The 13,152-nt window shown below is 42.1% G+C and overlaps 2 protein-coding genes and 1 long non-coding RNA gene across 4 annotated transcripts; 2 read left to right on the forward strand and 1 right to left on the reverse strand.

Moving 5' to 3' along the window:
• Position 1: 1 nt before the first annotated feature.
• Positions 2-5,571, forward strand: irak1bp1 (interleukin-1 receptor-associated kinase 1 binding protein 1). Its single transcript, XM_061813019.1, has 4 exons — positions 2-313; positions 1,428-1,506; positions 2,197-2,327; positions 3,586-5,571. The coding sequence occupies exons 1-4, from the start codon at positions 27-29 to the stop codon at positions 3,869-3,871; spliced, it is 783 nt and encodes a 260-aa protein (XP_061669003.1). The 5' UTR covers positions 2-26; the 3' UTR covers positions 3,872-5,571.
• Positions 5,572-5,746: 175 nt separating this feature from the next.
• On the reverse strand, positions 5,747-12,756 carry si:dkey-261l7.2 (uncharacterized protein LOC569751 homolog). 2 transcript variants are annotated; one of them, XM_061813020.1, is made up of 7 exons: positions 12,629-12,756; positions 11,386-11,513; positions 10,160-10,249; positions 9,995-10,083; positions 8,644-8,804; positions 7,461-7,577; positions 5,747-6,649 (listed from the first exon to the last, which is right to left on the reverse strand). In XM_061813020.1, exons 2-7 carry the CDS (start codon positions 11,508-11,510, stop codon positions 6,539-6,541), a joined length of 693 nt encoding a protein of 230 aa, XP_061669004.1. In that variant the 5' UTR covers positions 11,511-11,513; positions 12,629-12,756; the 3' UTR covers positions 5,747-6,538. The 2 variants fall into 2 exon arrangements, with proteins under 2 accessions (XP_061669004.1, XP_061669005.1); XM_061813021.1 differs by having other exon boundaries at positions 5,748-6,649; positions 11,386-11,516; positions 12,629-12,755.
• Positions 9,471-9,918, forward strand: LOC133496920 (uncharacterized). The gene is made up of 3 exons (XR_009793897.1): positions 9,471-9,532; positions 9,650-9,711; positions 9,823-9,918. It is a non-coding gene; the product is annotated as an uncharacterized LOC133496920 (long non-coding RNA).
• Positions 12,757-13,152: the final 396 nt, after the last annotated feature.

A 13,152-nucleotide genomic window follows, 5' to 3' on the forward strand; every position in this document is an offset into this window, starting at 1 on the left:
ATCTAGCTAGCAGACTAGCGACAACAATGGACAACAGGCTGCGAATATTCCCCGGCGTGGCTCAGCCCGTTTCTTCTGTCAGCCCCTTTGCCGTCAACGAAGCCGAGCAAGGAGTCGTCGAGACGCAGGCCGGGAGTCGACACGGCCCCGCCGGTAGTCAGGCGAGGGAGCTCCATGTGACCGGGACGGCGGAGGTTAGCCAACCGGCCGACAGAGCGTCGGTGCGGCTCAGCGTCGGCAACAGCAAGGCGACCGTCAACGAGGTCACCAGCAGCGTGTCGCGACGCCTGGAATACATTTTGCAAGCTATCAGGTGGGTTAAGGTAAAATAAAATTAAAAATGAAAAATTCTGTGTCAATATACGGTCGTTGAATGTTAACATGTGTTAGCTTAGTTTAACACGGAGCGATAAACGTTCTCGGCTATCTTAAAATACAAGTACCAAAAAATCTTGGTCAAACAGTCTTTTTTTGTGTGTAGAATTATAAACAGTGGTATGAAATTATTCTCATAGCCCAACTTTAGTGTTAAATTATGTTTTGTCGTGGATATATTGAATGGTTTAAGGAGAAATGACAAAGTGTAATTTAACTCCGACGCTACTAAAGTAGAAGTAGATTTACTTGTCTAAAATAAGTATGTAAAAGTAGATGTTCTGATTAAAAACAATTTGAACTAAATGCATACACTGAAATGTACAAGGTGACCTAAAAATGTGTACACACGCTTTAAATAATCTTTGTAAATTCAATTACATGTTAAAAATTATTCGAATTACAATAAACATCAAGTTTGCAATTATTTGAAGTGTGTATAATTTTTTCAGTATTTATGATCTACTGTTAATTGTATACAATCCCCCTTTTGATAACGTCACACAACGGGGAAAAAATGCACACCACATATATTTTTTTTTTAACTCTGTATTTTTACACTGTTTCTTTCGGCTTGTCCCTTTCGGGGTCGCCACAGCGTGTCATCTCAGATGAACGCATATATATGTTTGGCACAATTTTTACGCCAGATGCCCTTCCTGACGCAACCCTTCTCAGGGAATGGAGGCCCCAGTGGGATACGAACCCACAACCCCTGGTTTACCAAACCAGTGCTCTAAACCACTGAGCTACAGGTCCTCTTACTCTGTATTTTTACACTATCAGAGTAAAAAATATCTGGGTGAGAATGGTTTTTAATTTTGCATCATCATCCATGGAGGTTCGAAAAAACTAGCAAGCATATTCTCAAAAAGCAAGGAGAGGAAAGTCCACGTCTGTTTTTGTTTTCAAATGCAAGGATTAAAACTAAAAAGTCAGAAAAATAAATACTCAAAGCGCCTGAAAAGTTCTCGCCACCACTGATTTTAATTTTAGTTGTACCATCGGTAGACGTGTCACTGACCTAACATTTCACGCTTCTTTATGACTAGACAGCATGGAGTCAAAGAAGAGGTCACCGTGAGGAAATTCCTTCACCGGGATGAAGAAATGTATCACATGAATGTAGAGGTAGCGTACCATTAAGTTACAGTGCCACAATATGCTTATTAATACGCTTGTTGTCTCCAATCTGGCAGTTACCTGGTTTAGCCACTTTCTAGTTGCAATTTGGTCCTTATTTCACAAACATTTGGTTAAATTGTATTGTCGTTCCCCAACCTCTCCGATAGGTGGCGCTCCCATCAATTCAATCCACGTTGTGATGCTCCTTCGGAGGGGTCACTTCTTGCCCACTAGAGGGCAGTAAATAAAGGAACAGCGATACATGTGGAGCCAGTTAAAACTCCATTGTAAGATGCCGTAATGTAAGTCGTCCTGCAATGATAATAAAGATAAATGGATAACGAGTATTTTTATACATCTCCTCACACGTGTAGATCCACAATTTGTGTTTAAATAGCCGTTGCCGCATGACACCGATGCTATTGGCATTTTTGCATTATTTGTTAATACTCGGCTCATGTATCTCAAGCAATGCGACGCAGTTGTTTTAAATACACAACAATTTTCTTAATTATTTCAAAAGGAAACTGGGAGTGGCAATCAATAACTTGAAGTCTCTTTTGAAGAATTATTCACGCTATCAAACCGCCGCTTGTTGTGAAATGAGTTAATTTACAGTTGATTATGCAGCCGTGCCTAACAATGTGGATAATTGAGGGGTTTTCTTTTTTGTTTTTGTTTTTTTTTCCTTCCAAGGTGACTGTCACCTTCTCGGACTTTGAGAAAATGGAGCAGGCGTGTAGCGTCTTGCTCGAGAAACTGGACAGGAGCGTCTCGGTGGGACAGCCTCGTTTTTTCCACAGCGCCGAATGTCTCAACAACGTCCGGTAACCACGTTTTTTTTTTCGGTGTCATTTTACCTTTTGGATGTTACCTTCACTGGTCATGGTTTATCTGTAAAAGTTAGATGCAAAGATAAACAAATGGATCATGCGGTTGCACAAGAGTGCACACCCTCGTCTAACTGTGAATGTGGCTGTTCCTAATTAGCCAGTTAGCCAAAAGCCTTTTTTTTTTTTTTTTTTGCCACAAGATGATAAAAATGATTCATCTTACTCTCATTTTTGGACATTTTAACACAGGTCTGTAGACTTTATGCTCACTGTCAGCGAATTAAGGAAACCAGTGTAAGAAAAGTCTGGTAATATTATAAGTACTTATTCAACTCTTGCGAAAAAAACGACAGACTGAAAAGAACTTAACTGTTTTTATCTATCTATCTATCTATCTATCTATCTATCTATCTATCTATCTATCTATCTATCTATCTATCTATCTATCTATCTATCTATCTATCTATCTATCTATCTATCTATCTATCTGTCTGTCTGTCTGTCTGTCTGTCTGTCTGTCTGTCTGTCTGTCTGTCTGTCTGTCTGTCTCTCTCTCTATCTATCTATCTCTCTATCTATCTATCTATCTATCTATCTATCTATATCTATCTATCTATCTATCTATCTATCTATCTATCTATCTATCTATCTATCTATCTATCTATCTATCTATCTATCTATCTATCTATCAAGTTTTTTTTCGTTTGTTTTTTTTACCACCTTACCCATGTGTACAAAAATAGTGTGTAGGTCACATGACACTCTGAACTATATCTCGTCAACTTGCTGTTATTTGAATTTACCCGTTGGTCTCATTAAATAATATAAAACTTGGAACGGGGGCAAAATGACCCTGACAATATTAAGTGGGTTAAGTACAAAAGAACCAAATATTTTTTTTTTGCTTTCAAATAGTACCAATTTTGATAATAAGGCATAATGTGGAAAAAAACCTCTGCACATAAAAACATGCAATTCTGTGTTTTTTTATTTTCTTGCATAGTGCTTGTATTTAAAAAAACAAACAAACAGTACTGCTCATGCTGTTTTTTTAAGCTGTCATGTAATGATGTATTCATGACGTTTTTATTATCATTATTTTAATCAATTTTAATAAAGAGAAAGTACATATGTACAAAGGTAGAAATGTAAAAACTCACCATAAACATATTAAAGTACAGATACCTGCAAAAAGTACTTCAGTATAGTAACTGAGTATTTCTACATCACTGTTGGAAATGTGTGTGTGTAGGCAGAGCGCGTGTGTTTTGGCTGTGGAGAACGCTCAGCAAAAGGCCAGCAGAGTGAGCCAGCTGCTGGGGCAAAACCTGGGGGCGCCCACCCTGGTGCGAGAGGAGGAGACGCGGGAGTGGAGGAGCCACGAGGAGGACGAGGACGATGAAGGCGGCGGAGGGAGGCGGGGCCAAGAGGCCACCTCCGCCCAGGCCGCCCCCCTTCCCCGCATACCCAGCGTCACCGCCTCCTCGAGGGTGTCCGTCTACTTCCGAATGCGTGATGGAAATAGGAAGAAATACTAATACAGGGTTCGCACGCGGCCCTAAAAGTCCCTAAAAACCCCTAAATTTTCGAAGGTGCATTTAGGGGCTCCTAAAAGTCCTTTAAAAATCCGCGAAAACCGGTCTAGCCCCTAAAAAGGCCTTAAATGTAAAAAAAATCAAAGGGAGGACCTCTACCGCCAAAATTCTCCCTAAAAAAAAAATCTTTTATTTTAAAAAAATAGCGATCCGTCAGGCGTCCAAAACAGCCGAAAATTGTCAACGGAAGTCACGGTGTTGACAACGTGTTGCCATCTTGTCGATATTCCATTGTTCGTTTCCGTGACTAGGCATTTCACTTCGTCTTCGTTACGACGTACCGTAGTTCTTTCATCGATCCAACTTGTATCACGGGGGGAAGTGCATTTTTCCAAGAAGCTTGGGTTGAAAGTAAGGAGTTCGGAAGCTGGGTTCGTCGAGATCCAAAAGATCGGCACATGTTTTACTGCCATCTGTGCAAGCAGAGTTTCCAGCTTGAAAAGATGGGCGTCAAAGCTCTGGAGTCGCACCGGAAAAACAGGAGACACGCTGACTTGGCGAAAACTCTCATCTTCCGTTGGTATGAATCTGTTTCTAAAATATCAAGATAGTGAAGCATCAACTTCAGGCAGTGGTACTAGCAGTGCATGCGCGCCTACAGTTGTCCAGTCATCGACTTCAACCAGCCGAAGTCAGGATTTATGAACGTAGTTCAATACACGAAGACGGACTCGTTAAAGGCAGAGATCGTGTGGACTTTAAAAGTGATCTGCAGCCATTCCAGTTACAAATCTTGTGAAAATAATTCGAAAGTGTTTGCAGTCATGTTCCCAGACAGCGACATTGCTAAAAACTACCACTGTGGGGAAAGGAAGACTTCGTACCTGCCCACTTTTCATCTCTACTGCCTCAAAGCCAAAAAAGCCAGAATAGAGACGGACATATCTACGCTTATTGAGAAGGCTGACAGGCTGTGTGAGGAGGCAGAAGAAAAGAGGAATCTGAGGTTTATCACCGAGGCCAATGCACTCGGAGGCAGAGCAAAGGACAAGAGAGACGCTTTGGCACCTCTGCAGCAACAAATAGAGGAAGTACTGGGTAGGCTCAAGGAGCTTATGTAGGGGTGCTGAGACAGACATCAGTAGAAAACATTTGTGTGTATAGTTGCAGTTGTAGTTAGAATCTGTTTTTCTGTAGACTGTTATGTGACGACGTTGACAATGGTCATATCAATGAGAACTACCACAAGGGGCGACAGGTGATCACTGTCACAGGTACTGAGGTACTGGAACATTTGATGAACCAAGAACGGTTGATGGCACCATTGGGTGAGTCTTTTTTCCTTACTCTTGATCTCCAACGATGGCCCTAAAATTTTCCCGTGTCAGCCCCGAAGAATGCCCCTAAAAAGCCCTTGAATTTTTTGGGTCAGACTGAGTATGAACCCTGTAATATATATTTCAAACGCCAATAGTTTTTTTTTACACATCGTTTGTGCCTGAATATATATCAGATTTTTCAGTCATGGTGTTTTTTTAATGTGTTTTTATAGTATTTAGGCAATTCTGAATTTTCAGCCTAGTACCATGTTGTGCCACTACATGCTAACCCTCTTAATAGTCGGCACTCCCACAAAGCAGAGAGAATGCATGAGTTTTGTTCTATGCTGTAAACAATGAATATTATTGCGGCTTATTAATCACTTAGAGCCACCGGTGACTCGTTATCCGTCAGTGGGACTGTATTATACTACCCCAAAGTGGCCAATGCGGGCGTATCAGAAGGAGTAGCACAATGTATCAAATCAAAGCATGATGCAGAAACTGTTTTATCCTTTATATAATTTATTTTATACAGTGCTTTTTTTACCCTCTTATTAAATAACAAAACCCAGAACTGATTAATGGCATTCCTATTATTTTCAATGGGGATAGATGATTTAACATACAAGTGTTTGGATGTCAAGGCACCAATGCACGTATGGTCCGGAACGCGTCGGTTGCAATAAATGCCGTCTTGTCATTTATTAACTCAAACATTCATAACTAGACATTCAAAGGTGGGCATGTACAACAAAGTCATGTGACATAATTTTGAGATGATCCCATCATAAGCAGCCATTAAAATAGAAAAAGAGGCTGAACTGTATGTGTCGTTATGCGCGTCGTAATACAGTGGAACCTCCAAAGTCGATATGATCCTACAATATATACAATTACAATACGGTATAAGTAGACCGTACAATTCGGAACCGAAAATTGAAAGAATTTCTAGCATTTTGCATTTTCTTTGGCTTTTTCCCCCCATTTGTTTTTGATACCATAAGAGCAGCCTACACTGGAAGCATTTGAAAATAAAAAATATGACAAATGAAACTCATTTTAGTTGGCCCTATTTTTTTGAAGAATGCTAAAAGATTGAACGCACGACATGAGTTCACACTATTGTTCCTCAACAATAATGTTGACATCATGAAGAATGGTAGAAAGTTCTTGTTTTCCTGAGTATCCATTTTGAGGAGGCGCCGTATTTAATGTTGTGACAAAATGGCTGCGGTTTAATTCAAAAGGTAATGGTGGCTAACACTTGTACACGCACACAAAAAAAACCTTTTGTCACACGATACATTCAAATGAGCTCCTGCTAAAATGGGCTAGCAGTCGTCGAGGCTCAGTCGTTGTCGACGTCGTCTTCGGGAAATATTTCTTTCAGCCACGGTAGAGGGAAGAAGCGTTCGCCGTCAAAATGAGTGAAGTAGCTCTCCAAGATTGGAATGTTTGGCTGAAAACACAAATCGCAATCAATATAATGCAAACTGCGCACGCACTTTCCATCTCTCATTCATTTTGGGTTGCGGCTGTGTGTGATAAAAGGGTCGTTTTGGCGCCATGTCGGTTCCAAAGAACTGTGCTGAAGTGAGTTGAGGAGCTTCGTTTGGGTAAGGGGCGTCCAACGCATTTTAGTTGAGGTGCTACTTTCACACCACCTTTACTCTCAAGTGGGTTGGAGTGACATATTTGTGGCTAAATAAGCTATAAGTAACAATTCCTAATTTTGCAAATAATTACAAGCACATTTAGATAATATTCACGATTATGCAATATTATCTTGTTGCAAATCATACAAGCAGTCTTAAAATGTCTTAATTTGAATTTGTTAGTATTCATTGTGACAGAATTGTGGTGCAAAGGTGGCCCAGAATTTTATACATAATACGTTTTATCCTCACAAGTGCATTAATCAAAGCAGTCAAAGTAAAAAGCCGCAATGACTTTTGTTGTGAAATTGCAGTCAATGCGTTGTTTACTCCCGCGGGCCAGATTGGATTCCCTGACGGGCCGGTTCTGGTGAAGACAAAAAGTTGTGCTCTGCCACCAGCTCATCGCTTCTATTGACAGTTATGAACATTTTTTAAGGGGGAGTGTCAATTCTATCTGGCAAATAGCAGAGGAATGCTGTAATTGGATGACTCTGTCGTGCGCGTGCGTTTCTTGTGTGCTTGTTGTTGTTGTTGTGTTGTGTGCATGGACGTTTTCTCGATTTTGTGTGTCTTTTGCTTGTCTCGTGTGCATTGTGTTGCTCGTGCTCCTACTTTGGTTCCAGTGACACGTCTGAGTTGAGTCTGCGGCAGGTAGGCCACCACGACATGTTCAGGTCTTGTCCCGCTGAACAGAACCTTGTAATGAGGAGTCTTCTCTGCTACGCCATTCTAACACATCCAAACATACCGTATATCATGGGTTATGTCAACATATATCATACGAGAATGTGTCAATCAAGTTATTCGCATTTTGCCCGATGAAAAAAATTTATCTACTATAATTTCCAGCCTATAGAGCGCACAGGATTATAAGACTCACCCAGCACATTTGTAAAGGAAATACCATTTGGTACATAGATAAGCCCCACCTGTGTAAAAGCCACAAGTCCCCACATTGAAACACGAAATATTTACAAAGAAAGACGGTACACTTAAAGAGTTTTTAAAGTTTTAATACCTTAGTTTAGCTTAACATAGCAACAAGACGGCAGCACGAACAGCACTGGTTAAAAAAAAAAACATACCGGTAAAAAACAGCCACGGGAGCTACACAGTAGCAACATGTTAGCACAGCATTAACAGGGCCGGTTAAAAAAAAAAAAAATATATATATATATATATATATATACACCTAAATCACTGAGCTGCAGCAGAAAGATGCTAGCCCAGCGTTAACGCTAGTGTGACGCTAACAGGGCTGGTAAAAAAAAAAAAAAAATAGGTGTGTATATATATATAATCACTGAGCCGCGGCAGTAAGCAGAAAGATGCTAGCCCGGCGTTAATGCTAGTGTGACGCTAACAGGGCCGGTTAAAAAAAAAAACATACCGGTAAAAATCACTGAGACACGGCACTATCACAGCAGCAACACGCTAGCACAGCGCTAATAGGGCCGGTTAAAAAAAAACCAAAATACCGGTAAAAATCACTGAGACACGGCAGTAACACAGCAGCAACACACTAGCACAACCCCCCCGCAGCGCCAACAGGGACGGTTAAAAATAAACATACCGGTAAAAGTCACTTCCTCTGCACTTATATTCCACTGGTCTCACTCTTACCTTTTCCGCTCGAGTGCCCCCTTGCAGCCGTTAGAAAAAAATGCATAAATTAGCCGCATCACCGCATAAGCAGCAGGATTGAAAGCTGGTAGGCCGTAAATTACGGTAGATCAAATTTGTTACTCACTTGAAATTGATTGTGATTTTTAACTCTGTAGTTATGCCGACTGACCTGCGTTCTGCTGTAGAGCCTGTCCACCCACTGGGCGGGGGCCCTCAGCTCGGTGTCCCAGCTCACCACCACGCCGATCCGGTGGGCTTTACGCTCCATCACCACCTCGCCCACCCGCAGGAAGACGTACGGCGGCCGCGGACTGCGCACCTCCTTCGACGCTGCGGCGACAGAAACAAACATTTAGCCGCTGAACCCTCGTCGCGGGTGGCACGGCGGAACGGTGGTTAGCGCATCTGCGTCACGGTTTTGACGTTGGCGGGTCTTTTTTTGGCACGCAGTAAAGTATGTACAGTGGGGATAGGATGAATGATTTTGCAAGAAAAAGCCCTTTTGCTGTCTCGTTGTCGTAATAAAGAAGATACAAAAAACAAACTTTTACTGCAAGGTAACCGGTCGGCATGATGGGGAAACTGGGTTAGAACACTGGCTTCGCAGTTCTGAGGACCAGGGTTCAAATCCCGGCCCCGCCTTTGTGGAGTTTGCATGTTCTGCCCGTGGCTGCGTGGGTTTTCTCCGGGTATTCTGGTTTCCTCCCACATCCCAAAAACATGCAACATTATTTGGACACTCTAAATTGCCCCAAGGTGTGATTGTGTGTGTGGTTGTTTGTGTGTATGTGCCCTGCAATTGGCTGGCAACCAGTTCAGGATGTACCCCGCCTCCTGCCCGTTGACAGCTGGGATAGGCTCCAGCACTCCCCGCAACCTTTGTGAGGATAAGTGGCAAAGAAAACTGACGGATGGATAAATTGCCTCAAGGTGTGATTGTGACTGCGACTGTTGTCTGTCTCCATGTGCCCTGCAATTGGCTGGCAACCTGTTGAAGGTGTACACCGTCTCCTGCCCGATGACTGTTGGGGTAGGCTCCAGCACTCCCCGCGACCCTGGTGAGGATAAGTGGCTAAGAAAATGGATGGATGGATGGATGGATAAATTGCCCCAAGGTGTGATTGTGACTGTTGTCTGTCTCCATGTGCCCTGCGATTGGCTGGAAACCTCTTCAGGGTGTACCCCGCCTCCAGCCCGATGACAGCTGGGATAGGCTCCAGGACTCCCTGTGACCCTCGTGAGGATAAGCGGCAAAGAAAATGGATGGATAACTTGCCCCAAGGTGTGATTGTGAGTGCGACTATTGTCTATCTCCATGTGCCCTGCGATTGCCTGGCAACCCGTGCAGGGTGTGCCCCGCCTCCCGCCCGTTGACAGCAGGGATAGGCTCCAGGACTCCCACGACCCTTGTGAGGATAGGCAGTAAAGAAAATGGATGGATGGATGCAAGGTAACCACGTTAACTGATGTTGGCGTGATGCTGTGAAGCGGTAAAACTTTAAAACTGTGCAGGCCCAAACCTCCAAAGAATCCCTGGTCGTTGTCAAACAACATGGTGTCCATGGTGTTCCTCAAGCCCTCCTCGTCCGGGTCCAGACCCAGCACGGACCTTCGCGAAAAGACAACCAAGGTGAGTTCAGGCGCTGTAGGAAACCAGCACGTGGCGTGTTCTTCAAAGAACTCACCAGAATTTGGAAACCTGCCGCGTGGTCCACTCGTGCCACACGGAAACGTCCAGGTAAGAAGCGCTCCACTCTTTCCACTCTTGAATTAGACTTGAATGCAACACCAACACACTTATTCGTAAATATGTTTTTATTACTTCAGCTAAGAAAACTCGAGATTTGCTGATGCGATTCTTTAAAAAGAAAAAAATCAAACGGGAAATTTTACTTTTTTTTTTCTGGCAACTTTCATTTCTTAAATAAAATGTATACTTTTTGACAAATACAATTTCCTAAAATAAAATGTGCAGCCTTTATTTGTTGACAATGATACGTGTAATCATATGTAATAAATGTGGCGCGCAAAGCAGATACGACATACTATTTCTTGCCTGTCCTAAAGTGGAAGGGAAACTGGTATGGGGAGGTCATGAAAATTACACGCTTGAAAACAGGAAGTCTTTGTCCGTGCACAAAAACACGCTCGCACTCGTTCCAGTTCTTCCACAATAACCCCTCAAGTACGTTAAATAAATTCAAATTACATAAATACAATCACAATCCCAACATCTCAATTTTGGGGGTGGGGGAACATTTTTATTTATTTAGATTATTTACATATTCATTTTTTTTGTACTACATACGAAAATAGGCCAGATACTTGCAGATATTTCATTTGCGAAATTGCGGCGACACGGTGCCTCAGCTGGTAAAGCGTTGGCCTCACAGCTCTGAGGTCCCGGGTTCAATTCCGCCCCCGCCTGTGTAGAGTTTGCGTGTTCTCCACGTGCCTGCGTGGGTTTTCTCCGGGCACTCTGGTCCCCCCCCCCCCCCGTCCCAAAAACATGCAAAATTAATTGGACACTCTAAATTGCCCTAAGGTGTGACTGTGAGTCCGATTGGTTGTTTGTCTCAATGTGCCCTGTGATTGGCTGGCAACCAGGGTCTACCCCACCTCCTGCCCATTGACAGCTGGGATAGGCTCCGGCACTCCCTGTGACCCTTGTGGGGATAAGCGGCTAAAAAATGGATGGATGGATGGATTGATGGATGGATAAATACAATTACAATACCAATATCTTAATTTTGTTGGGGTGGGGTAACATTTTTATGCCAATACTTAAGTACATTTAATATTTAAGGTAATTACTTCTTGCACTACATACAAAAAAAAAAAAAAATGCCGGATACTTGCAGATATTTTTATTTGTGATATTGCGTATGAAAATTGAGTGTGCGTTTCTTACTGCGAGGATGCACGAAGGCGCTCTTCCGCCGTGTTTCCGCACCATTTATGGACAAAGTACTGGGCCGGGAAGGCCGACAGCAGCAGGACCAGTTGTACGGCTGCCGATAATGTCAGTTGAGGCATTGCCTGCTGGGGGGGGCAATTCCATCATTTAATACCACAACTATCACATGGCAAAATTTCAATACACCGCGTATATCGTCTGAAGCACTTCACAGTATCTCGTAACATGATGAAACAAATTGAAATGGAAGACTTCAAAATATTTATCAGACATGGCTTTGGCCTGGTCATTAGATAATAATAAAATAAACAAATAGTCGGTCATGCGTAACCCCCGGATTATAAATTTCATTCGTGTGTGTATGTGTGTTCATGACAAAATGAAAAGTGACACGCAAGAATATTATAGGTGCACGGCGAACACATCTCATTACCGCATTAGTAGTTAATGCGTCGGGCTGCATTATTAACGTGTTATAGCGCGTTTTAGATGTTAAAAGATGACACGCTGTGGCGACCCCTAACGGGACAAGCTGAAAGGAAAGTTATGTGTTGAAACCTGCTAAGTAGCACTCAGTGTGTACGTGGGCTAGCTAGTACTATGGATTCTGAAGAAGGCCCAGGGCAGATGAGACTGGCATAGCGACACTTATGGGGCTGAAATCTGATTGGACTAAAAAAGACTGAAAGATTTTCAAATCTAACATTCACGTTTGATTTTTATGTATTTCGATTTATTTGATGGTGTAAAAAAATAGTTAATGAGGTTAAATTCTCCACAAGAAGTCATCAATCATAAACAAAAAAAAAAAAGTAAAACACCAAATAAAGTGAAGCTTTTAAAAAGTTCCGCCAGCAGGTGCATCGCTTTCCAATCCCAGTCATTATTTTTTTCCATAAAATAATATAGTTCATTTATTACAGAAAGTAAAATAAAATCAATAATTTTACGTAGAAACGTTTTACGGCTAAGATGTATTTCATCAAGTTATCATTAGTTATAAATGATCAATAAAATAATCACGATTGTAATTCAATTATTAAAGCAACCTATTTCAATATTTATGTATTTTTTTAATTATTACTCTTTCCCGCTTCCTCATCTACGAACGATCCGAAACCAACTTTAAAAATCAAACGTGGCCATTAGTTTGCGACCTCGTTTAAAGATTCCTGACCCTGACCGCCACCGCTGATCAAAACCAACGTAAAATAGTTGAATGGCTTTTGCTCCTCACCTCGTTTTGACTTTAAATCCCAACTTATTATTAATAGAATTATTGTTAGTTTCCTTTTTTTTTTTTTTATGTTGATACGACTCGTCCGCCCGTGGCCACCTGTTTGTTGACATGCCACCAGTGGGCGGGGAGGGTAAAGGCAAAGCACGTTTGAAGTTTCAGCCAATTGGGACGCCCCACGAAAATACCACGTGATCCCCAGTCGGCCGAAAGCCACGTCAGAGTTGAAAGGATGAACAAAAAAAAAGTCTCCGGAAAGACGGCGCTGACAAGTACGTCAACGTCGCCGCCATATTGAATGTGGTTGATGCTGCCGGTGAACGAGCGTAAGTCAACGTTATAAAGCGACACAAACGAAAAATGTCACAAAGGCAATGCCTCTCACTGTACTATTCAAACACAGATATTATATTTGGAAACTAGATAGTGTATGTCATTATTTATCTGGAAAAAAAAATATATTGAGTCTTGTAAAAATGGATGCTTCTTCCTCTAGCATCTTTCTTGGGTCGACAACGAGGCTC

This window comes from Syngnathoides biaculeatus, chromosome 23 (assembly GCF_019802595.1).
Source record: "Syngnathoides biaculeatus isolate LvHL_M chromosome 23, ASM1980259v1, whole genome shotgun sequence".
Lineage (NCBI taxonomy): Eukaryota > Metazoa > Chordata > Actinopteri > Syngnathiformes > Syngnathidae > Syngnathoides > Syngnathoides biaculeatus.

What these genes read in the sequence shown, in the direction of transcription:
- irak1bp1 (XM_061813019.1), top strand. Translation starts at nt 27, where the DNA reads ATGGACAACAGGCTGCGAATATTCCCCGGCGTGGCTCAGCCCGTTTCT. An exon ending in TGTATCACATGAATGTAGAG is followed by an intron (nt 1,507 to 2,196) that starts GTAGCGTACCAT and finishes TTTCCTTCCAAG; the next exon opens with GTGACTGTCACCTTCTCGGA. An exon ending in GAATGTCTCAACAACGTCCG is followed by an intron (nt 2,328 to 3,585) that starts GTAACCACGTTT and finishes GTGTGTGTGTAG; the next exon opens with GCAGAGCGCGTGTGTTTTGG.
- si:dkey-261l7.2 (XM_061813020.1), bottom strand. Translation starts at nt 11,510, where the DNA reads ATGCCTCAACTGACATTATCGGCAGCCGTACAACTGGTCCTGCTGCTG. An exon ending in CGCCTTCGTGCATCCTCGCA is followed by an intron (nt 10,250 to 11,385) that starts GTAAGAAACGCA and finishes GTTGCATTCAAG; the next exon opens with TCTAATTCAAGAGTGGAAAG. An exon ending in GACGTGTCACTGGAACCAAA is followed by an intron (nt 6,650 to 7,460) that starts GTAGGAGCACGA and finishes TTGTGTTTTCAG; the next exon opens with CCAAACATTCCAATCTTGGA.